The following is a 27,099-nucleotide window of genomic DNA, read 5'->3' on the forward strand; positions in this document are numbered from 1 at the left end:
ATTTTCTTAATGTACTGTTGGATCCTATTGGCCATCTTGTTGAGAATTTTTGCATCCAGGTAAAACAAATTCATAGCAAAGTAAAAACAGTAGGAAAATTACAAAAGCCATATTAATATTGTCCATTTTATAATCCACAATTTCACAATATTTAAGTATTTGGATTATTTGAACCAATTTCCTCTTTTTTCTACTACCAGTACTTTCTGTGGTCATGTTGACTAGTTCAGTGTTATATACTTGACATAATCTCAGCGAAACATTGGTTAATTGATTGAACACAGGTATTTAATATAAAAGGAGACTTTTGAAAAGCAAATGATGATGTTAAACAAACAAGCTGATGCTAAATCACAAAATATTCTCAGCCTGATTGCCAAGAGACCAAAAATATGACACACAAATGGGAAATTGGTGTTTCTAGCCCACACAAGCTTAGCCATGGTAAAGATCAATCATCCTTCTCAACCCAGTAAAATTCAGTCATGCTCATTCATTCGTGCTTTACATTCTTTAATAAATGAGGGCTGTAGTGGGAAACATGCAGCCATTGATCAACTAAAACTCATACCCACATGTGCACACATACATACAAACTACGTATTTATGATTCCAGAGAACTGGTACAAAACAAAATGTTGGAATGTTGATTAGATTTACATGTTGCTAAAGTTTTAGTGAAATGAGCCTATAATCATGTGAAAAATATAATAGCAAAATTGTTCATATTGGAACATAGAGAACTGTCTGTTCTCTTTGCTAGAATTAACCAGGTTTCCCTCCCCCTTTGCTACTGCAAGAACAAAAAGAGACAGTCCTTAAAGTTGGATCCTATTCTGCAAATCAGTGGCACTTAACATACATTTCTAGTTCTGCTTTCTATCTTCTTTTTTTTTTTAAGATTTTATTTATTTATCCATAAGAGACATAGAGAGAGAGGGAGACATAAGAGACATAAGCAGAGGGAGAAGCAGCCTCCCCTGGGGAGCCTGATATGGGACTCGATCCCAGGGCTCCAGGATCACACCCTGAGCCAGAGGCACTCAACCATTGAGTCACCCAAAGGTCCCTGCATTCTGTCTTCTAAATGCAGATATTTGGCAAGGCCCGAAGGAAGCATTTGATTCTAAGTCATATCCTCATTGATCATTTGTAGTTAAATAACTCAAAGAAAAAATAAATTGCATCATCAGCTTAAATATTGATTCTCTTTTGAATATTTATTATAAAATACATTTATGGGGCACCTGGGTGGCTCAGTGGTTGAGCATCTGCCTTTGGCTCAGATCCTAGGGCCCCAGGGATCGAATCCTATATTAGGCTCCTTGCAGGGAGCCTGCTTCTCTCTCTGCCTATGTCTCTGCCTCTCTGTGTCACTCATGAATAAATAAATAAATAATCTTTTAAATAAATAAAATACATTTATCATTATAAATATTTATTCTTTCCATATGTTAAAGCCAACTTGTGTAACTATTACATGTACATACTTCACTTAGGATATAAAACTATAAACTTTTTTTCCCCAATGAATTGTATGTGATGACTTCAACATTATTAGTATACTGGTACTATTTGTATGAGGTACGTTTTCTGAGTTTTCATTATATTTTAGAGAACATAATCACTATATTCTCATTTTGCACATCAAAAGCAAATAAGAAACAGTCTCTTCAGTGCCTAGTATATTTTCATATGAAATAAATATCTTGATGCTAATTCTTTGGACAATAATGTAATACCTTGAAGCTTTTCTGATGTTTTTGTCAATGGGATATATACTTAGATATGTATTTTTCCTTTTCCACAAATACTCAAAATTTTTCTGAAAGCAAAATAAAATATTCTAGCCAAATAATCACAATCATTTGCTTTTTTCCTCTACCCATCTGCTTTTAAAGCAGCAATCACAATGTTAGAAGATTCTATGAATAAAGGTTTTGCTTTTGAAAATGCAGACAATGAAAGAACATCCAGCTGCTTGCTCCTATGGGAAGGGACAGAGAAACAGGTTGATAATAACCACTTATGAGTTAGCTTTAGCTACAAAATTACTGCCCAACAAAACAACCTTGATACCTCCATAAGTTTTAAGGTTTATACACCTGGGGTCAGCTAGTGTCAACAAGGCAAACATGTTACAATAATTTATTCCCCATGATGCTCTGCTTATAATTAAACTATTGAGGAAAATGGAAACAGAGGCTCTGTAAATAAACATGCTGTCGTTATTATTTAATTAGCTAGATACCACATTCCAGCCAATTATTTTTGCTCTTTGAAGAGAAATAGGTACTTTGGAAGAAAACTCCTCCTACACATTTTCATAATGTTAATCAGGCTAATAGCACTTTAAAAGTTAGGGAAGAAAGTGAAGGAAAGCTTAAGCTAATATGCGGTGAATTTTATAACTAAGACAACTTATACCAAATTATATTTTTTAACTCATTAATGGTTTTATTTTTTCAGATTGTATATACATTACTATGAATATATCCAGGTAAATGGTTCAAGCTGCTAAACTGAATTTGGCAACTTACACAATCAATTGCTATTCTGATAATTCATTCATTTAACATTATTGAAATCAGTCTTCTGGCTCAGGCTACATTATAATCACCATGATATTAACTGAGTTCATCCAATTGTTGATAATTCATTTTTATCTTAGGCTTAGATGGCTAGCATTTCCCCATTCACTTTGTTTAGGATTTATTGTGCATATTATATCATTAGTAAAACTGCAGTTTTGAGATCCATAATTCTTATTGGTCTATTTGTGTTGGTGGGCTTTCTTTGGTGAGAAATCTGGCTGAAAAGAATGAGAAAAATGTTAGCATTCAAAAATTTTTGTCTTTGAAAATGTGCTGTGTAGAGGATGAAATACATCTTTTCCTACCCTTCTAGCTTCTCAGCTATGGCTCAATTACCAAAGAGAGTTAACAAGAGAAGAGCATACAAACTTATTTAATGTAAGTTTTACATGATAGGGGAGCCTTTATGAAGAACTGCAGACATGTAGAAATTATTAAACCTGTGCCATTTTTATGCTAGGTTGGATAAAGAATGGAAAGTGGTGGTAAAATGTCATAGGACAAAGAAGTATGAGCTAAGGATAGTAAACTGGGGGAAATTTAACAAGGCCTATTTATTCAGATTCCCCTTGGCATCTGTCTTCAGAAATAAGGTGGTTCCTTTCCTCTGGGTATAGGGAGGGCACCTCTCATTTAAGAGTCTTATGACCTGCGTCAGTGAGGGGGGAGGGGTCAGAGAGTTCTTCCTGAACCTGCTGTTTAAAATCCCTCCAGCTTGGGCAGCTTAGGTGGCTCAGTGGTTTGGCCCTGCCTTCAGCCCAGGGCCTGATCCTGGAGACCTGGGATTGAGTCCCATGTCGGGCTCCCTGTATGGAGCCTGCTTGTGTCTCTGCCTCTCTGTGTCTCTCATGAATAAATAAATAAAATCTTTATAAAAAATCCCTCCAGCTTAAAATATTCTATATGACAAGGTGTCATATTTTGGGGTAGCATGTTCTGAACCCCATTATTCTCCCATCTGATATTTTCCCAAACAAGTTCGACAGTCCAGAAATATAGTTAGTTGATCATCCCATATCCTAGTGAACCAGTCTCTCAATCCTAGTAATAGGTCAGTACTAAAGAATTGTTTCGTTTCAGAAAGTGGTAATATGGGTGGGAGTAAAGCCACCCACATAGTTAGGCCTCTAATGGTGTTAATAATCAGGCAATTAATAAAGGACATTTTTACAGAAATAAAACAAAAGTTAATGGTTCCAATAAACTACAAATTCAGTTTTTGAATCCAGAGGGCAGTTAGTCAAGATTCCTAGATGTTGGGCTCAAAATATCTTTAGGTAGGATAGTAAGAGCAGGCAGTAATGATTGATAAAATTTTTGGTTTGCAGTTTGAGTATCTTTGGTGATAGCTTTGGATGTTCCAGTGAAATTTTTGAGTGACCTACACAGCTAGAGGTACAAAGAGTGCTCATGCATGATCTGTTATGGTGATTCCTTAAAAGTTTATATCATCCAACTTCAGCTTATAGGGCTTTGGGAAATGGGTAGTTTTTGTTTCTGGTGATGCCAAGTCAGGAAGGTCAGGAAGGTTATATATATATCCAATATATAAACACTGGATATATTAACAACCAACAAAATGCACAAAATGGCTGGATCTAATTTACAAGATGAAAAATAGCTCAAATGGTGGGTAATACTTTTTCACTGAAACAAAATTTTTCTCTACAGTCACCTCCATATCACCAAAGATAATCCAAGACTATTTTTTTATTTTTTTAAAGATTTTATTTATTTATTTATTCATGAGAGAGAGAGAGAGAGAGGCAGAGACACAGGCAGAGGGAGAAGCAGGCTCCATGCAGGAAGCCCAACGTGGGACTCAATCCCGGGTCTCCAGGGTCATACCCTGGGCCGAATGCGGCACTAAATCGCTGGGCCACCCGGGCTGCCCAAGTCTATTTTTATTTGCAAAAATAAATCCAGTCTTATTAAACTTTGCCTAATTATTTATACAAGTGCAACAAGAATAGGTGATGGATTATACAGGTGCTTTTTAAGTCTGTTTTGCAGAGATCCTCTGGAAGAGCTCAAAGTTAGGTCAAAGTCGGAAAGATTCTCTTTAGAATTCAATTTTAAGAAATATGTCAGAACTGTCAAAAGATTTAAACACTTAACTAATTAAGATCTTGGCCAACTATTTAACCAAAGTGACAATGAAAAATTTTAAAGGCAATACAGAAGTTTACATAGTTGTGAACAAAACCTCCACTCTTTTAATATTAAGGCCAGGTTTTCTTAAGTAATCAAAAGACCTTAGGAAATTATTTTGATAAAACTCAGAATCTTTGTTTCCTAGGCAAATTTCTTAAAAGGTAACCAAGGACCTGCATACCCTGACAGGTGGAAAGTCAAGCAAGGCTCTCAGGACACAAAACAAAACAAAACAAAAAAACAGAAAAGCAAAGGCTGTCCCTGGAAGGAAAGGATCAATAAACAATGGATACTCAAAGCTAAACTCATAGGATCACAATCCATAGAACTAATTCTTACAAATATATTTCCCCTGCTAAACTGAATTTGGAAAGTTAAGGGCAAGAAGAAATGTTTTTGTTCCTCTCTCTCAACTAAGCACTAAGACAAAGATCGAGGAAACTGACTGTTAAGCATTCTTACCCATACTGGCTTTCCGTCGATTGTCCAGATCTCAGCTGTAGTCTCCAACATGAGTGGAATATCCCAGCCTTTTATTATCCAATTTCCATCACCAGAAACTGCAGAGGAGGCAAATAGCATGTTTTACCTTCTACTCTTTTAGTTTTTCAGCTGGGACTTTGTAACAAAAGATTGATTAACAAGAGAAAAACATAAAAATTTACTTAATATAATTTTTATGTGTCGTGGAAGCCTTCATAAAGAGAAATGAAGACTCAAAGAAATGATTAAACATGAGTGTCTTGGGCAGCCTGGGTGGCTCAGCAGTTTAGCACTGCCTTCGGCCCAGGGCATGATCCTGGAGTCCCGGGATCGAATACCACATTGGGCTCCCTACATGGAGCCTGCTTCTCCCTCCGCCTGTGTCTCTGCCTCTCTCTCTCTCTCTTTCTATGTCTCTTATAAATAAATAAATAAATAAATTTTAAAAACCTGATGTCTTTATGCTAGTTTGATGAAAGATGGAAAATCATGGAAAAACGTGGTAGAACCAAAGGTTATGAACTAAGGGTAATAAACTGAAGGAAGCTTAGCAAGTTTTGTTCGTTCCGACTCATTTGGTGTTTTCAGAGATAAGGCTATAGGCAGGACACCTCTCACATGACCATCTCATGACTTGCTCCTGAAAAGAAGGGGGATCAGAGAGTCCTACATACACCTGCTGCTTCTCAAATTCCTCCAGTTAAAATGTTCAATATGCTAAGTTACCATGTTTGGAATAGTGTGCCCTGAACTCCATCAACTGCAACTAAATAAGTAATAGGGAAAATATCTTCATTCAAACTTAAAGTATATATGTGTTTATGTGTGTGAAAAGGAGAGAACCCAAGAAACATGAATTATATATTTCAGAAATTCATACATTGGGAAAGGATATAAATATTATTTGAATCTTCTACTCAAAGTCTATTAAATTGCATTTAGATGGTATTTCTATTCCTTTTTTTTTTTTTTGAAAGAACTCACATTTATTGAGTGCTTATCATTTTCCTGGCAGTGTTCTAAATATTTCACAATATTAACTCATGTAATAGTCACACAAAACATATATAATTATCTGCTTTTATTTTATTTTTTTATTATTTTTTTGGCATTGGCATTTTTTTTTACTTGTCTCCTCACAATTTATTTTTTTTTATTTTTTTTAATTTATTTTTTATTGGTGTTCAATTTACTAACATACAGAATAACCCCCAGTGCCCGTCACCCATTCACTCCCACCCCCCACCCTCCTCCCCTTCTACCACCCCTAGTTCGTTTCCCAGAGTTAGCAGTCTTTACGTTCTGTCTCCCTTTCTGATATTTCCCACACATTTCTTCTCCCTTCCCTTATATTCCCTTTCACTATTATTTATATTCCCCAAATGAATGAGAACATATAATGTTTGTCCTTCTCCGACTGACTTACTTCACTCAGCATAATACCCTCCAGTTCCATCCACGTTGAAGCAAATGGTGGGTATTTGTCATTTCTAATAGCTGAGTAATATTCCATTGTACACATAGACCACATCTTCTTTATCCATTCATCTTTCGTTGGACACCGAGGCTCCTTCCACAGTTTGGCTATCGTGGCCATTGCTGCTATAAACATCGGGGTGCAGGTGTCCCGGCGTTTCATTGCATTTGTATCTTTGGGGTAAATCCCCAACAGTGCAATTGCTGGGTCGTAGGGCAGGTCTATTTTTAACTCTTTGAGGAACCTCCACACAGTTTTCCAGAGTGACTGCACCAGTTCACATTCCCACCAACAGTGTAAGAGGGTTCCCTTTTCTCCGCATCCTCTCCAACATTTGTGGTTTCCTGCCTTGTTAATTTTCCCCATTCTCACTGGTGTGAGGTGGTATCTCATTGTGGTTTTGATTTGTATTTCCCTGATGGCAAGTGATGCAGAGCATTTTCTCATATGCATGTTGGCCATGTCTATGTCTTCCTCTGTGAGATTTCTGTTCATGTCTTTTGCCCATTTCATGATTGGATTGTTTGTTTCTTTGGTGTTGAGTTTAATAAGTTCTTTATAGATCTTGGAAACTAGCCCTTTATCTGATATGTCATTTGCAAATATCTTCTCCCATTCTGTAGGTTGTCTTTGAGTTTTGTTGACTGTATCCTTTGCTGTGCAAAAGCTTCTTATCTTGATGAAGTCCCAATAGTTCATTTTTGCTTTTGTTTCTTTTGCCTTCGTGGATGTATCTTGCAACACCAAGGAAATACAAACAATTTTAAAAACATATTATGAACAGCTATACGCCAATAAATTAGGCAATCTAGAAGAAATGGACGCATTCCTGGAACGCCACAAACTACCAAAACTGGAACAGGAAGAAATAGAAAACCTGAACAGGCCAATAACCAGGGAGGAAATTGAAGCAGTCATCAAAAACCTCCCAAGACACAAGAGTCCAGGGCCAGATGGCTTCCCAGGGGAATTTTATCAAACGTTTAAAGAAGAAACCATACCTATTCTCCTAAAGCTGTTTGGAAAGATAGAAAGAGATGGAGTACTTCCAAATTCGTTCTATGAGGCCAGCATCACCTTAATTCCAAAACCAGACAAAGACCCCACCAAAAAGGAGAATTACAGACCAATATCCCTGATGAACATGGATGCAAAAATTCTCAACAAGATACTGGCCAATAGGATCCAACAGTACATTAAGAAAATTATTCACCATGACCAAGTAGGATTTATCCCTGGGACACAAGGCTGGTTCAACACCCGTAAAACAATCAATGTGATTCATCATATCAGCAAGAGAAAAACCAAGAACCATATGATCCTCTCATTGGATGCAGAGAAAGCATTTGACAAAATACAGCATCCATTCCTGATCAAAACTCTTCAGAGTGTAGGGATAGAGGGAACATTCCTCAACATCTTAAAAGCCATCTATGAAAAGCCCACAGCAAATATCATTCTCAATGGGGAAGCACTGGGAGCCTTTCCCCTAAGATCAGGAACAAGACAGGGATGTCCACTCTCACCACTGCTGTTCAACATAGTACTGGAAGTCCTAGCCTCAGCAATCAGACAAGAAAAAGACATTAAAGGCATTCAAATTGGCAAAGAAGAAGTCAAACTCTCCCTCTTCGCCGATGACATGATACTCTACATAGAAAGCCCAAAAGTCTCCACCCCAAGATTGCTAGAACTCATACAGCAATTCGGTAGCGTGGCAGGATACAAAATCAATGCCCAAAAGTCAGTGGCATTTCTATACACTAACAATGAGACTGAAGAGAGAGAAATTAAGGACTCAATCCCATTTACAATTGCACCCAAAAGCATAAGATACCTAGGAATAAACCTCACCAAAGATGTAAAGGATCTATACCCTCAAAACTATAGAACACTTCTGAAAGAAATTGAGGAAGACACAAAGAGATGGAAAAATATTCCATGCTCATGGATTGGCAGAATTAATATTGTGAAAATGTCAATGTTACCCAGGGCAATATACACGTTTAATGCAATCCCTATCAAAATACCATGGACTTTCTTCAGAGAGTTAGAACAATTTATTTTAAGATTTGTATGGAATCAGAAAAGACCCCGAATAGCCAGGGGAATTTTAAAAAAGAAAACCATATCTGGGGGCATCACAATGCCAGATTTCAGGTTGTACTACAAAGCTGTGGTCATCAAGACAGTGTGGTACTGGCACAAAAACAGACACATAGATCAGTGGAACAGAATAGAGAATCCAGAAGTGGACCCTGAACTTTATGGGCAACTAATATTCGATAAAGGAGGAAAGACTATTCATTGGAAGAAAGACAGGCTCTTCAATAACTGGTATTTCTATTCCAAGTCAGACTTAGACATTGTAAACTTACTCTAATTTTCTTCTTAACTAAATGTGTCATTTACTTTTGAACACAGAATAAAGTCCCCAATTTTTAACCAATGAAGTTAAAATTAGGTATACATACCTACAAACAGTACGTGCAGTTTTTTAAGTATGCCCTCAAGATCTATGCCTTAGGACATGCACTATACATAGGACTATCTTTGAGCTGGAGAAACTCAATCTCTCTGGGTGATACCCAACAGGTGTGTATCTTATCTTTTGTTTTCCTTTGGCATGTTCCAATTTTCCTAGGAGATTTTAATTGAATGACTTGTTATTCTCATTTTTTTTAACTTCAGAATCTTGGATCAGGACCAACAGCTTTAAATCAATCCAATTAAGGTGATGTAAGTGGGAGGCCTATGAGAAAAAGTGGGTAACTTATAGGACCTCAATATTTGGAATCATATTAAGGCAACATTGGGCTTCATGCTAAAACATCAAGAGCTGACCAATTTACCCTTCTGTCATTCACATCACCTCCTCTCCCCCTCCCAAGTTAACAGATCAATTTATAAACTAATTTGATCCTGCAGATGCGTCTATTAGGCAAATTACAGATATATTTCTTGATAGACATGAGGTACTAGGTAAAAGGAACTCCTATAAATAGGCCATTAATAATGTGATGGTGAGTTGTTGGGGGACGAGAAGTGTTCTGTAATTCTGTGATTAAGTCTCAGCCTTTTAGTGAGCCTGTGCCTTCTGACTCTGAACTTTACAAGTGTTTCTCAGTTTTTTTTTTTCTCTCCCCTTAGATAGCACAGGACTGCTAGAGGGACCTGGAGTGGGAAATTTTCCCTTGCCCAGGTCAGTTAGGCTCTGGTTAATAGTTTCCTCTGAGGGCAGGACTTGGTAAGAATGGAGTACTCTGGTATACTTCTGAATGATACATTTCCCCCCCCCTCCCTTTGCCAGAAGCACAAGGGGATATTTTTTCTAAAGGTTACTATAGAACCTGTTTGAGCTCCTGGAGGTAAATCTCACAAAATTATGGAGGCCTCCCTATGACTGGGTTCTCTTGGAAATTTATCAGCACTGTTCCTCTAGCAATTCATCAATCCCAATATAGATTTCCTACCCTGACACTGGTTCTCCCTGTGGTTTCTATACCTCAGTCTCTGCTCTGGGAGTCTGAGACTCCTTTTATCTGCCTGTCTCTCTCTGTCCAATCTTAGGGACAGCAGTTTGCCCTACTTCTCCCTTCTCATACAAATCCAAGAGTTGCTGAGTTTTCAGTCTGTTCAGATTTTCACTTAATGTTAAGAGTGAGAGGTGACTTCCAGGCTTCTGACATGCAGAACCAGAAACGAGAAGTTCCAAATGAATTTCAATCACTGCAAAAATTAGTAGTTCAAAGAATGCAGAGATCTAGGAAATAGATGGTTGAGAAAAAAAAAAAAAAAAAAACCTGCAGCCTGGAAGAAAAACACAATTTTCTTTAAATAAGGTAGTAAATGGATGATGTGTGATTACCAATATTTATATGGCAAAAACAGACCCATGGAGAAGATGGTAAGTGTGGTGAGTCATTGTCTTTTTGCAAAGTGAGTTAGGACACCTTCTTCCACACAGGATTCTATCAAGCAGTTGTGAGCAACAAAAGAAAGTAAAAAATGGAACACCTCAGTAGATAGACATCCTGAAATGCAAGAAGATGTCCTATTGCCTATAAAGAAAATAATCTTGGCCTTCTGAAAAGTGTCCAAAAAAGCAGAGTGGAAGTAAAGCCACAATCTTTCAGTTGCATATGCAATAAATTTGCCACAGAGAAGTAGCTCCTTGCCAGTCAGTTATTTCCAAACTGCAGCCCATAGATAATAAGATCAAGATGATGGTTGAAGAGACCTTTGGTTGGGCAAAAAGATCATAACCATACCACTATTTTTAATCTTTAAGATATATCACATGCATTTAATGCTCTTAATATATCCTTCATATATATTCCAATGGTGTTCCAAGACATTTCCATTGACATGTGCATAACATGAATCCAGTAGTCCTAATAAACTTATGAATATGTTATATTGCCCTCCAGTTAATACTTTGAATACAATGTCAGACAAAGCATATGAGTTTACTGCAAATTCAAAGATCCTGTTTGAAGTTTCGTTTTCTGCATTTTGAATCTCAATTATTCTTTAGTTGTGGAAAAACTGTATGTTTGTTTTTCCTTGCGTATTAATTTTGTTGATTATGTAAAATGAAATATATATCATAAAGACCAGCATGCTTCTAATAATGTATTATTCATAATTAAGGTGACTTATTATAAAAGTTTAATGATTAAAACTCTAATTGTGTAACTATTGTTTTCATAGGAAGTTTATAGAGACTCAGCTGAAAACCATTCCCAGTCGTGCATTTTCAAATCTGCCCAATATTTCCAGGATGTAAGTCATTTTTTTTAATAAAGAAAAGTTTGCAACTGTGCCATGTTATTTTCTAAATGTGTTCTATCAAGACAAATACTTATGCTAAGTCAATATCTACATTGATATTATCTACATCTACAATATCTACATTTTCATATCCAATGTATATGAAAAGTTTATGTACAAGCTGTTTATTTGATTTTACTACATCTTTAATTCCAAATTCCTACATGATTTCTTAAACCTAATGCAAAATTTAAATTTATTTGGTCTTGAAAATTTAATAATTCTCCATGTATTTTAATGTATCTTGGGATGTGGCAACACCTTAGCCAGGAATCTCTCCTATAACCAGATTTATATATCTGTCTCTAGTCCATCTCTCCTAGTTACCAATTCTTGATTCAAATTTTTTTTGCCACTAAGACAAATTACATTTTATCAGAAATACAATTTCAGACTTCTCTTGCTTAAAAAAACACACAAAAATAATTCTAAACCTTGGAAAACTGAATTGCTATGCACTCAAGAGCAAGGATAAAAAGGACTTTCCTATTGAGTTGACAAAAGTATAAGTGCATATGAAATGAACAAGGACCTTATTTCATTTAATGGATTCTGACAAGCAAGGAAGATAATTCAGGCATACTAAATGACAAAACAATCAGAAGCAACCTGTATGATTTTGGCTAAATTAATTCATTTCATGACCATTTATTGAGTGTCTATTATGTCATTTCAGGGGCATTTAACATGTTTAGTTGTTACTGGAGAGGAGGGTGGTACCAGCATCATATGGGGAGAGGGAGAAACACCCTCCAGGGCATGGAATATCCTTCCACCACAAAGGATTTCTAGCCCAAAATGTCGGAGGGCTGAGGCTAAGGAAACCATTCCAGCCAAACATCTCTGCAGTCTTTGATTTTTCTGACCAGCCTCTCCTTTTTCAAATTCTTGTCTCTTCTGGTTTCCTGGATATTGCTTCCATCCTTCTTTTAACATCTTGCCTTAGCTACTCTTCCTCATTCTCCTTTCCTAGCTTCCTATTTCATTTCATTCAATTCCTTAAATATCAGTTCATTCTTTATTTTGTCCCAGTTCCTTTATACCCTCCTCTCCTTGACTGAACAAGCCCAAAGGTGGTTTCATTATTTTGTAATACAAATAATTCCTAAATGAGTTTCTCCAGCCCTGAATTGTTCCTACAAGTCAGGTCTGCATTAGAAGCTTCCTTTCAAGTATCATCATCTTGATGTCCCTCGGTCACTTCAAACAGCATATCCAAAATAAAGCCATTTTCTTCCTGATAAATTGTTCCTTCTCCTTCTCCCTTTAATGCCATCACCATTTAGTGACGTATAAACTAAATATCTCAAATTTCCCTTTGGTCTTCTTTTCCCTCTACTAAGGAATTGCCTATTTGGTGTCTCTACTTGGATGTCCCAATAGCTTGACTATTACTTCATTCATTCAACAAATATTTATTTAGCCCTACTTTGTGTCTGGTACTTTGCTAGATGCTTCACATACAAAGTTGACAATACTCATGGAGATTCCACTTTCCTAAGAAAGTGATGGTGTCAGTCATAGAGTGCTATAGAACTCATATAAGAAACATATCACCTGGATATAGAATATGGTCAGGGAAGGCTTCCTGAAGGAAATGACACCTTGTGATCTGTATTATCAGGAAGGGAGATGTGGAAAGACAGTTCTAAGCAGATGGGAAAAGCTGGGCTGCTGTTTAAATTAAAATAAATTTGTTGAGTCTGGAGCTTAAGCTGGGATAAGGGCAGTAAAGAAAAATGAAACTGGGAAATGAGCAAGTTCAGAGCCTTGCAACCATGTAAAGCAGTTTGAAATCTTCCCTTTGAGCCAAGCCACTGAGTGGTTACAAGCAGGGAAATGACAGATCAGAAACATTGCCTTGTGCTGTGGAAAGGGAGTCAAATGGACTAAGACTGGAGACAGGAAGCTAGTGAGGAAGAGGGGATGGTGAACTGAGCGATGATAGTTGAGGGAAAATAAGAAGTGGTCATGTGTGCTGGAAGGTTGATTGATTTGGAGGTGGAGGGAGATGCAAGAGAATTTCATCCAGGTGTCTGACCAGGACATCTGTGTGGGTGATGACCATATTCACCACATTAGAGAGGTTTTCTGTGGATTTGTTGTTTCCTGGCCCTCTCAGGGAACAAGTTAGGAATTCAATTTGGAGCATATGGCATTTGAGGTTCCTTTGAGGCATCAAGCAAATTATGTCCAGCAGACATCAGGACACAGACATAATTGTTCATTCATTCATTTGATAAATATTTATTCAGACCCTACTATGTGCCTGTGACTGTTCCAAGACATGAACATATGTCAGGGAACAAACAGACAAAAACTGATGTTCCTATGAAGTTTATATTCAAATGGAAGGAAATAGACAATAAACCAAAATCATAATAAATATATAGGAGTTTAGAAGGGAATAATGGATATGGTAAGAAGAAAAGAGCAAAGTAGAGTAAGGATGACTGGAAGTGCTGGGTGTGGGAGATGCTCAGGGAAAGATTCAGGTAGGGATTTTTTTGAGATTTGAGAGTCATAAAGGGACAGATGTGACTGGGACCAGAGAAGGGCATCAATAGAGAGGGAGAGGCTAAGGAGAGTAAAGAACAAACAGCTTTAATAGCATGAGGTCCCTGAGAAAGCCAGAAGGGATAGGATCCAAACAGACTTGCTATAGGAAGATTGTCATCTTTTACACTATCACAAGGAAGCAGCAGTAAGAGATGAGGCAGGTGCAGGTAAATTAATAGGTTCATTTGTGGAGAATTCAAGGAATTCTCATCTCAAGGTTTAAGTCTTTCCTACAAATTATTAAAAAGATAATCTGCTAATATTGAGGGTGTAGAGTCAGAAATTTGAGGTTTGAAATAAAAGTGATGTGCAATAAAAGAGAGAGGGTTAGCTAAGATATACAGGACACCTAGGCAGATTTGTAGGTCTTGTTGAGACTTCCTCCATGGAGACCATGCTGGATTCTCCAGTCTGTTTAAATGTTCCCTGAACCACATCAGTGTGCTTATCACTCTATATGTTAATCCCATTTGCCTACCTATGTTACTCACTACTGTGAATTCCTTGAAGCTAGGGAATAGATCTATTTTGTCGATGCCCACTTACTGACATAGAGTAAATATTCAACAGATATTTGTTGAATCAAAGCACACAGCAACACATGAGTAATTGTTAAAGATCTGGTATGTCTAGGGGGCAAGAGAGAAACCATTTAGGTAATCCTAGATAGGTTTGCCTGGGACAGTACAAATTTCCACCTATTATTTAGGTGTAATTGTTAATAGCAGTCTCTGTAACTCACAAAAATATCCTAGTCTGAATGGTAAATGATATGTTCACCCTAGTAGTGATTACATAAGACTTATAGACTAAGAAGAAATTTGAGGAAGAGATAGGATCTGATTTTCTCTGTTTATAAAAATGGGTAATCAAGAAGGAAATCACTTGTTTTGTCCCACTGAATAAATGGTTCCTATATGTTGTCTTCACAATGGAACTCTAAGAGCTCTTTAAGGATGTATAATTCAGTTGGAGAACTAGAAATTCAGTTATTATGACATGGGCAGAATGACTATCCCAGTAACTCATTGAGAAGCTTTATACTTCTAAACCAAGAAATTCAGGAGAAAATTTAGAGCAATAGATTTATCGTGAGTTAGGAAAATAATTTTGCAGCCTTCAAAATTAATCTTGTCCTTCAGATGGCTCAGCTTCATCCATCATAAATCTCTGCAATCTCTATACCATAAATTAATCTTTTCAATGTCTTCCATTGTTTCCTCTATGTTAAAGATATATTTGGATCAAAACAATTTATGTAATGGTATCCACAAGTGGTAATGGCTTGGGAGACCTGATAAGTCAAAGGATAATTATTTAGATATAGATAAATCAAAACATAAAGTACAGGACCATTAGAATATTCACAATGTCCATGGTAAAAGCTCAAATGGAACTGTCATAACTCCTCTCATAAACATTGTATTAATGAAAATATTTTAGTGATAGACTTAATTCAAACTATAGACGAGTGGTTCTCACCCTGCCTGCACATTAGAACCATCTGGGAAGCTTTTAAAAATAAAAATATTTGCACATCATCCCTCATAAACTCTGACTTAATTATTCTGGATCATGTCTTGGACATATGTAAATTTTAAAGGCCTCCTGGGTAGTTCAACTGTATGGCCAAGGTTGAGAATCTATGCTGTGACAAGTGGATACCATCTATTAATTCTTAATTTTCCCAAATATCATAGAGATGCCTCTCAATAGAAAGCAGTCATTGAATTTGGCTGCATTAGTCATTCTCATTACAAGAATAGAATTTGTGGAGAGTATTTGAAACAATATTCCCTATGCATTCTTGACAAGTTGTACTTAGAAGTTTCTCTTTTCTCTCTTTTAATACTTAAAACTTTTATTTGAATTATCTTTTGCTTGCAAAGTTCAAGACAAATCTTGAATTTTCTACTTCATCAAAATAAAGAAGTCTTGAGTGGATATGTAATCACTACCCTATGGAATGTTCCATTAGAGAATTATAGATTTCTCATCTTCTTTGAAACTATATTTCTAATCCTATGATTTCACATACTCCATTAAAAATGCCTTTTTTAATTATTGTGTTCTTGTCTAATGTCTTTCATTTTCTGCTATTTTTAGTAACTCACCTATTCACTCATTTATTATTACCTTAACACATATTTATTGAGAGTCCACTACCTGCCATGCACTATGAAAGGCACTCAAAATTCAAAGGCCATCCAAAACACAGTTCTCCACTTCAGAGAATGTATAGCCTAATCAGACAACATAAATCAAATATTATCCAAACAACAAGAAAGTTGCCCTGTGATAATTAGTGAAAGAAGTTCTTGGTACAATGAAATAAATATACTAAAGGGAACTTTGACCTAACCAGGAAATTCAGGAAAAACTTCTGAAGGAAGTATCAGTTCAATGGAAACTTAGGGATGAATAGGACCTATTGAATTGGGAAGCTTTGAGGTATCACAGGATCTGAAAAAAGTATAACCAATTTTAACAGATTAGAGTGAAATCCTGTTGCCTGATCTAGGAAGCCCCTGACAAAGAAGTTTCATCAAAATTAATATGTTTGGGGTATGTATGATATTCACAATCCTACTAACTTCCTACTCTGCATTATATTTTTGTGCCATTCAGCTACTTGTCAATAGATGCAACTCTGCAGCGGCTGGAATCACATTCCTTCTACAATTTAAGTAAAATGACTCACATGTAAGTACAATGAAAAGAGCAGCATAGACCTCACCCAAGCCAATCTTGATTGATAATTCTGGGGCTTCAAATGGTTGAAACAGCTGGGTTTTTGACCATGGGTCAGAACTTCCATTTGTGATTAAATTCTTAACCGGTTCTCACAGTTTGTTAATCTGTCCAAAATCCCACTTCCCTGTTTGACAGGTAAAGACAAAACTAGAGTTCTCCTCTTAAATTGTCATTTCATTCTACTACTACTGTGTCAGCAGATTTCATTGGTGTGGATGTCAATGAGTCAATAAATATTTACTGACTACTGACTTGATTCCAGGCCTTTGCAAGATTCTGCAAATCTAACATTTTTCCTCAGAGAATTGTAGCTTCATGAGATTAGAACAGGAGTAGTATTAAGAACTCTGGCCTTGGAGTTGGTTAGAATCAGGCTTGAACCCTGGCTTCCCCTGCCCACTCACCATCTAACCTTGCACAATCATGTAATCTTTCCTAGTCTCACATACCTTATTTGTAAAATAAGGGTAATTAGAGTGTTGCAACTTCATATGGTTAGTATAAATATTGAATGATATAAGCATCCAAGCCCATGCCTAGCACATTAAAACTAGGCAGTGTACTTCATAATTATTCAGGTTTTTTCTCTAATACATTACAATCAATTAAAAGTTGCACATAATCACATTGCATTCTCCTAAGCAGCCATCTAATTTTATGAAATTCTATGAAATATTAACTATTTTCTTGAAAAAACAAAAATACCTATTACTGTATACTTATATGTTCTAGGGGTGCCTGTGTGGCTCAATCAGTTAAGTGTCTGAATCTTTCAGCTCAGGTCATGATCTCATGGCTCATGGGGGTCTTCACTCAGTGAGGAGTCTGCTTGAAAGAGTCTGTCCCTCTACCCTTCCCCCTACTCTCTCTCTCTCTCTCTCTCTCAGATAAATAAATATTTTAAAAGAAATACTATGTTCTAGACATCATGCTAAACATTTTATATTCTGTGCATAACCCTCATTTAAGCCTCAAATCAACCCTATCAAGTAGAGATTATTTTTTCCATTATTTATACAAGAAAAATGTAAACTCATAGAGGATAAATATGTTTTCCTTAGTCACATGCTTACTAAGAGGGAAGAGCAGAATTTTTACACTATAAATGTCTTACTGGAAAATTCTTATCCTATGCACTATATTATACTGCTTTCAAGACCACTAAGGTTCAGAATGTTACTTCTAGCTATTGTAGGCAAACTTACATCAGATCAATCATTATTCTGAAAGCACCTAGAGAAGCTAGATAGAAAAAAATCTTTAAGGAGTTTTAAGGGGATTTAAGGGGACAGAAGCAAATCCCAAAAACATTTGATTGTTTTCCTCTTAAGGTATTCTGTGAACTGTAAGCCACAACTGAGAGGCTCAGGTGGAATAGAAGTTTAGGCAATCTCATAGGACTAGCAAACCAAAAATTGGATTTCAGGGCTTGTAAAGGAGGATAATGCCTTAGTAAACAAACCCCCAAGATTTTAGCTGGAATCCCTACAGAGCTTCATCCCAGAAGTATGGAATAATGGGAAACAGATCAGCCCTCATGAAGACTAAAGCCTCACTTTGGATCAATAAAAAATTACCACGCATAAAAAAAACAAAACAAAACAAGAATATATGGGAAAAAATCAAGAGAAGAAAACCAACAACAGAAAATGATCACAGGAGATTCAAATATTAGGATACTGGAGTGCTGGGATTATTAGGCACAAACTTTAAAATAACTATAATTACTTTATTCAAAACTTGAAAGAGAAGATAGAGAATTTCAAAATAGAATTGGAAACTGTAAAAAGGATCAAATAGAAAAAAGAACTTAAGAATTCAGTAACTGAAATAAAGTCTAAACACATGAGTTTAACAACAGATTAGATACAGCTCAAAAGAGAATTAGTAATCTGGAAGATAAGTCAGAAGAATATATCCAGCCTGCAGCATGGAGAAAAAAAGAAAATTTAAAAATAGGCACAGTAGGGATTCTAGGGTTGCTTAGTCGGTTGAGTGTCTGACTCCTGGTTTCAGCTCTGGTCATGACTTCATGGGTCATGAGATTGAGCTCCACATTGGGCACCATGCTTAGCAGGGATTTTGCTTAAGATTCTCTCCCTCTGCCCCCATGCTTGCATACCAGCATGTTTGCATGCTCTTGCTCTCTCTCAAATAAATAAATAAATCTTTAAAATATATGGCACAGTAAAAAGTCTAGCATCTCTATCATTGGGTCTCAAAAGAAGGAGAGAGAAAGAGTGATAGAAGCAGTATTTGAAGATAATTTACTAAAACTCATAAGGGAATCAAATTGCATATATAAGAAATACTACAAACTCCAATAGGATAAATACAAAGAACTCCATCAAGGGACATCATGGGAAAAGTATTAAAAACCAAAGATAAGGGGTGCCTGGGTGGCATAGTCAGTTAAGGATCCAACTCTTGGTTTAGGCTCAGATCATGATCTCAGGACCCTAAAATCGAGCCCCACATTGGGCTCCTGCTAAGTGAGGAGTCTGCTTCCTCTAACTCTCTCCCACTGCCCCTCTCCACACTCATGCACTCTCTCTCTCTCTCTCTCTCAAATCAATCAATCGATCAATCAATCTTTTTTTTTTTAAAAAAGACAAAGTGAAACTTATTAAAAGCAGCCAAAGGAGGGAAATACATACAAACTTTCAAAGAAGTAGCAACAAGAGTGATAGCTGATTGTTTATCCAGCAGAAAATATATTTCTTTTGGGACATCTTCATTCTTTTATTTGCCACCACTTTTCTCATTGATGTCAATAATTTGCTTTCATTAAGTTCCTTTGACTGAATATCTAGTGTCTCTCAAATGGTGGCAGTATCAACACTCACATGGTCAGCTATTTCTCCTATGACTCCATTTACATTTAAGTCAAATTTCACTTCCAGCATTATCACGTTTTGTTTCTTTGCTGCCCTTTCATTTCTGCTGGCCAGTTCCCACTTTTAATTATCCACTTTTATAAAATGTCATATGGGTTTATCACTGGAAGCCACGGAAACAATACAGCTGCACAAACAGCTTTTACGGTTTGTGCATGAACTGAATAACAGATGCTCAGTGACCAATCACCAATGACTTTGAAAGATGTGGTGTAATTGGTCACCTATCATGATATGCATCTGTTATTTACATAGTGATGCACACATTGAAGAGCTAGCAGCAAAGTTTATACTTTGTGCAATTATTCACAGTTAATATATTACAGTAGCCACATTTGAACCATGTTGTCTGGACCAGCTATTATTTCAATTGAACTAAATAATGTTAACGAATATTATGCATATTGGAACCATGCAAAGCAAGGACTACATATATCTGCAGAATTAAGATACACGATGCTAAATAAACAAAGGATGGGAGGGTTATAAATAGTGTTAGAGTGTTCTGAAGTTCTTGCATTGTCTGAGAAATGGTAACAGTATTAATAAATAATGAATACATGTTTTAATCCATAAAGCAACAACTAAAATAATTGCAAAAGAATAGATAACAAGCTACTAGTAACGAGGAATAGAATAAAAATTAAATAATACAAGGTGCACCTGGGTGGCTCAGTGGGTTAAGCGTCTGACATTGGCCCAGGTCATGATCTCAGGGTGTCAGGCTCCATGCTCAGTGGGGAGTCTGCTTTCCCTCTGCTTCTCCCCTGCTTATTCTCTCTCTCTCTCTCTCTCTTTCTGTCTCATAAAAAAAAATTAATACCAAAGGAGCAAGAAATTAGAATAAAGAAATTATGAAACAAATAGATTTAACCCCAAATAATAAGTATTCAATAAGTATTTACATTAACTGCATTAAATGTAAAAGGACTTAATATTCAGATTACAATACAAAGATTTCCAGATAGGTTAATAAAAATAAAATTAAACTGTATGTTGCTAATAAGGGATATACTTTATGCACAACAATATTGAAAGACTGAAAGTGTATGGATAAAAATATTAACATGCAAACAATAACCAAGAGAAAATGGATATAAGTATACCACTGTATATTAACCATGAAGTCTTACTATATATATAAAAGGGGAAATTTTATTATGATAAAAAGAATTACTACAGAAAGATACAATGATTCTAAATTTTATCTGTAGAAGTATAGCTTCAAACCATGTAAAGCAGAAATTAACAGAACTGAAAAAATAGATAATCCACCATCATAGTGGGGATTTGTTTCAACACAGCTTTATCTGATAGAACATGCATACCAAAAAAGTAAATAATGCTGATAAGAAATTAATAAGGTTTGAAGAACATAATTTGCAAACTTATCCTTATTGACTTGTATAAAATATTGTATCCAACAATTGCAAAGTACGTATTCTTTTCAAGGACACATGGAACAGTTATCAAAAGTGAACATAGGTAAGGCTACAAAAGCAAGTCTCAATAGTTTTCAAAAATCAAAATCAAGTATGTTCTCTGACTAGTAAACAGTCACTTCTAAATAATGATAAGTCAAAGAAGAAATCACAATAGATGATAGAAAACAATTTTAACTAAATGACAATAAAAATATAACAAATCAAAATCATGAGATGTAGTTAAAGTCATAGGTAGAAGAAAATGTGTATAGCTTTAAAAAGACATAGGTTAGAAATGAAGGCTAAAAATAAATTATTTATATAGCTTTCACAAGAAATTTATAAAGGAGCTGTAAGTTGAAACCAAAGAAAGTACAACCAATATCTAAGAGAATTGAGAATCTAGGTCAGTAAGGTCAATAGTTTAAATTCAAAACCAAATCTTCAGACTCCAAATATAATGTTCATTTATTATATCATCTTGATTCTCTGCCCCTTTCTCCAAAAAAATCAAAGAAACTAACTTGTAACAAAGCTCTATATACACCCTGCAGCTCTTAAAATCAACTGTTTTGTTATCATTATGGCCTTTTCCTCATAAAGATTCTAGTTGTTAACATTTCTCTTAGATATACCAATTTTCTCCCTCTGAGCAAAAGAGTTTATTTCGTAGGTCAAAGAAAACTATTAAATACTAAAAAGAGGATGAATTTGGAAGTGGATTTTTAAAAGGATATTTCTCTTATGTGTGTATGAGGTATTCAGTCTGCTATCTCAGAAAATGGGAAAATAATGCATTTCTTAGGACCCCTGGGTGGGTCAGCAGTTAAGCCTCTGCCTTTGGCCAGGGTACGACCCTGGAGTGCAGTGATCCAGTCCCACATCGGGCTCCCTGTATGGAGGCTGCTTCTCTCTGCCTGTGTCTCTGCCTCTCTCTCTCTCTCTCTCTCTTTCTCTCATGAATAAATAAATAAAATCTTTACAAAAAAAGAGAAAAGAATGCATCTTGCATTCTCAGATTTGCCTAATATATATTCTACATTATTACCTATAAATAGTTTTAGTTGGCACAAAGGTAAGTAAAAACTTTTGGATTCCTACCACACAAATGCTTAACATCTTTATTCTGTAATCATTTGTTAAGCAATGGCTAGAAACAAAGCATTATGCTATTTGCATGAGAGAAACAGAGCTAAAAAATCCTCTCCTCTCCTTCCCTCAAAGAATTGAAATAGATAGAAAGCATGAAACCCAATGTTAATATAGAATGATTTGTCTCATCTACTCATCTTCAGCCCAACTTCCCTGGCACTCCCCAGCAGAGAACTAAAGCCCTCTGATTTATTTATGAAGCAGAGTCCCTTACCAGGTTGGATTTGCTGCAAGAATAGATACTGAACTAAGGCGTGCTGAGGGTCAATGTCATTGCATATTGCTAGCACTTACTGAAAAGCCTCAGTGCTAACATTAGTAGTTCAAAACATAATGTTACTCTGTTGCATGGATGGCCTTCCTCAGCTGCCCTCCTTCTCCCTGTCCCTTTTTCAGTGACATGATTTGGTAAATAGGCTGAGTTAGAGCCACAGGAGGAGTCGTAGCTCATCATCCCCACTTCTCACCATCCCTTCACTGCTTTTTCAACCTTCTCCTGCTAATGCACTGTACTTCTCCTATTAGCTGGCTTCCCAGTTCTTGCTTAGATTGTGCTCTCTGATAGGAATTGAGATGGTAGAAAATATGCGCTAAAATCATTGGTGACCTAGAGCTGGCTTTCCAAAGATAAAGAGCTATGTATTCATTTAGTTAAGTACAGTTATGTTTAACATTGTGCTAAAACTGTGGTCATTCCTGTACACATACACATACACATTCCTGTACACATACATGACCATTCCTGTGGTCATACCGCTGTACACGGGATTCAAAATACTGGATCATTTCATTCTTGCCTGAACCTTCTTCCTTTGGCCTCTGATTCCACACTCCTGGTCATCCTCTATCATATTGGTCTTTCACTGGCTCATTCTCCTTCCTCACTTTTAAACATTGGGGTTCCATATGGCCCAAGGCTGTATCTTCTCTTCTTACTCTATGATTCTTCCCCATGTGACCTTATCCAACTATTCTCAAGTTTATATACCTAGTGTAGTCATCTCTTTTTTGCATTAGGCCATTTACCTATCAGTCTCCTTAATGTCTCCTCTGAGATGTCTCCCACGTATCTCACTACTTAAATGCTCCAAAAGGAAATCCACCACTCCTCCACTATTTGCTGAGCTGGTACATAGCACATCCATTTATCTTACTGCAAATTCCAGATACCTAAGAGTATCACTGTACCTTCTTTCCTTATCACCCCCTACTAATCCTTCACCATTTCCTGTTGATTCTACTACTCGAATATACAAAAAACTTTGTATTTGCACAACCCCTGCACAAGCCATCATAATTTCTTGAAGTACAGTAATTTCATAGCTTAACTCATCTTTCCAGTTTAGACTTCCTCTAATCCATTTCTGCACAATAGCCAGTGATTTTGCTCTTAGGATAAATCCAAGGGTTTCAGTGAAAACTTCCATGCCCTAGACTACATCTGCCCCCCACCCCACCCCGCCCACCTCTGCTTCTTCATCTTGCTCCATTCTTGCACACCTGTATTCTTTAATTCCTTGAACAATCCAAGATCTTCCCCACCTGACGGCCTTCAAATGCTTTTGCCTGTGTCTGCAAAGTTTTTTCATTTCTCTCTTTGCCTACTAACTATAATAATTATTTATCTTTCTTCCTGAATATTACTTATACATACCCTTGATTCCACCCCCATCTACATTGGATTCTTCACCTGAATCTATCATTGAATCACTTATTTTTGCTCTATAAAACTTAAAATTTGTGATAACAATACAAATGTGTAATGATAATAGTCTCCACAAGGCAGTATGCTAAATGTACCAATCACCCACACCTAATTGCAAAGAAACTATCAAATCAAAGCCCCAAAATGGAACAATTAGGTATATTCTCAAAGTGCTCCTTTAAAATAATGAATTGAACTAGAAGGCCAGTCTGAATTAATGAGAAATCTGAGTGATAGAACATTTGGTATATGTGTGTACGGACTCACATATGTTCAGCTATCCTTAATTGAGAACCTATTGTGTCCCAACACTATGCTAAACATTCAACACATATTTACTCAATCTGCACCAATTCTCTGAAGTAGCTACTGTAAGTTTACAGTAAAAGTAAAAAAACGGGTTCCATAACTCTATGGTCTTTATATATATTTTATGTAATTGGACCTTGCTTTTATATCCAATCTGATGATCTCTACCTTTCAATTGGAGTAAGTCCATTGCATTTACTACAATTATTGATACAATTGGATCAAAATCTGTCATCTTCTAATTTGTTTTCTATTTGTCTTCTTTGTTCTCTTTTGCTTCCTTTGTCTTCTTTTGGATTAATCAGTTTGGTTTTGCTTATGTTTTTTAGTATTTTATTCAACTTTATCTTCTAACTTTTTCACTCTTTGTAATATTTTTTGTGGTTATTCAAGGGATTATAAAATGTATCCTTCATTTATCATAGTCTACCAAGAAGGCTTATTATACCAATACCCATGTTTTAAATTATTATAGCATTTACCTCCTCCCAAATTTTGTGGTATTTTTTATCATACATTAAATTTCTATATAGGTTATAAATACCAGAGTACATTACTAAAATTTTTAAGTTCTGACTTTCAAAGAATTTGAGTAAAGAGAAACTTGTCTCTTATATATACCCACATATTTAAAGTTTCCAGTTTTAATTCCTGCCATAGATCCAATCATTTCCTTTAACTTGAAGGACTTCTTTTAGCATGTTAGTGTGGTTCTGCTGGCAACAGATTTTCTCAGCTTTCTTTATTTGAAGATAATTTTATTTTACCTTAATATTTGAAAATTATTTTAGCTGGGTATGGAATTCTGACAAGGCAGTTTGTTTCAGCCCTTTGAAGATAACTTTCGATGTCATCTGGCCTCCATTGTTTCTGATGAGTCATTCCTGTTCTTATCATTGTTCTCCCACAGAAACATGTCCTTTTTCTCTGGCTGCTTTTAAGACTTCATGACTTTGGTTTTCAAAATAATATACCTAGTTGACATTTTCTTTCTTACTTTTTTTTTTTAGATTTTATTTATTTATTCATGAAAGATACAGAAAGAGAGGCAGAGACACAGGCAGAGAGAGAAGCAGAGAGAGAGAAGCAGGCTCCATGCAGGGAGCCCAACATGGGACTCAATCCTGGGTCTCCAGGATCACGCCCTGGGCTGAAGGCAGGCACCAAACCGCTGAGCCACCCAGGTGTCCCGACATTTTCTTTCTATTTAATCTACTTGGGGCTTTCTGGACTTCCTGAGCCTATCAATTTCTGGTTTTGTCAAATTTTGAAATGTTTGTACAGTATTTTAATGGACTACAGTGGAAGTGATATGCATTTTTAGGCCCTGTTTCTAAGAGAACTGGCAGCTTTTGCTTTAGATGCTTGGAGTTTTAAGTCACTGTGTAAGAATTCTGCTGAAGGGGAGACCACATGGGAAATCCCTGAATTATTATAAGGAGATAGAGAAGGGCCTACCTGAGCTTAGCTTTTTCTTTTTTAAAGATAGAAACCTAAGCAGACTCTGCACTGAGCATAGAGCCCTATATGGGGCTCAATCTCATGACCCTGATATCAGACCTGAGACAAAACCAAGAGGTCATCACTTAACCAGCTGTACCATGCAGGTGCCCCCAAGCCTAGCTTTCTAACAATCACCTTCAAAGGGCCAGGCATAGAAGCACAGCTATCTTAGACTGTCTATATTGACCCCGATAACAGCTAAAAAACAACCAATGATCCCAGTGGATGCCACATGAAGCAGGAAAAAAGCCCAGTTTACCACTCCCTAAAATCCTAATCCACAAAATTGTGAGCTATATAATAAAATGGTTACTTTAGCCACTTAGTTTGGGGTAATTTATTATACAACAACAGATATCCAGAAGAGGTAGCAATTATATCTCAGTTAACAATGAATAAAAGGCATTGAGGATTTGTAAGAGAAAGTTCCAAGAGTGGCAGGTTTCTTTACAAAGTATTGAGAGTCTTAAGTGGACACAAATCAGTCCTCCTGGGTTTTAAACTTCAGCTGGGATATAGCGTGGCCCTCAAAATATACTTTGTTTTTCAAAGATTCATTTATTCATTTGAGAGAGAGAAAAAGGGAGAGAACATGAGCAGGATGGGCAGAGGGAGCAGGAATGAGAATCTCAAGCAGACTCCACACTAAACATGAATAACCATTCAGGACTGCACCTCACAACCCTGTCACAACCTGAGCTGAAACCAAGAGTCAGACACTCAACCAACTTCGCCATCCAGGTGCCCCCCTAAATATATATTTGGTAAAGACTTACACCAGTAAAATGATGAAACACTGGCCACTTCCATCTTCTATTTTATCTTTTCTATAAAGAAGCCAATAGCACATGGATTGTTGCCTTTGTTACTCCTAACAGCAGCTACCAATTACTAAATACTTTTCATGGGCAAGAACTCTGCTAAAAGTGCTTCACATATCTTAGCCTACTTAATCTCACTTTCAGTTTCCACTATATAAAATAAAGATGGTAACACATACCTTACAGGGTTCTTGCCCAAATTTACTCTGCTAAGAATTTTCTGAGTCAGAATTTGACAGTAAGAGTGTCTGCCTTCAAAACTAACACAAAACCACAGTATCTCTTCAATTAAAAACAGAAATAAAGAAAATGCTACCATCAGAAGGATGTTTTTACTTTCATGTGGACTTTTTAAAAATCACAAGTAAAAAAAATTCTATAACTAGGTAAATAAAAAGTGTGATTTATGGCAGTGTAATAAGATTTACTATTCA

General features: G+C 36.3%; 1 protein-coding gene across 1 annotated transcript in view; it reads left to right on the plus strand.

Annotated features, from left to right (window-relative positions):
• TSHR (thyroid stimulating hormone receptor) overlaps positions 1–27,099 on the plus strand; it is a 155,914-nt gene that overhangs the window by 74,098 nt on the left and 54,717 nt on the right. Inside the window, 2 exon segments of the mRNA NM_001003285.1 lie at positions 11,422–11,493; positions 16,729–16,803. Of these exon segments, the coding sequence (NP_001003285.1) occupies positions 11,422–11,493; positions 16,729–16,803 (147 nt within the window).

Source organism: Canis lupus, chromosome 8 (genome assembly GCF_011100685.1).
Source record: "Canis lupus familiaris isolate Mischka breed German Shepherd chromosome 8, alternate assembly UU_Cfam_GSD_1.0, whole genome shotgun sequence".
In the NCBI taxonomy this organism is placed as follows: Eukaryota; Metazoa; Chordata; class Mammalia; order Carnivora; family Canidae; genus Canis; species Canis lupus.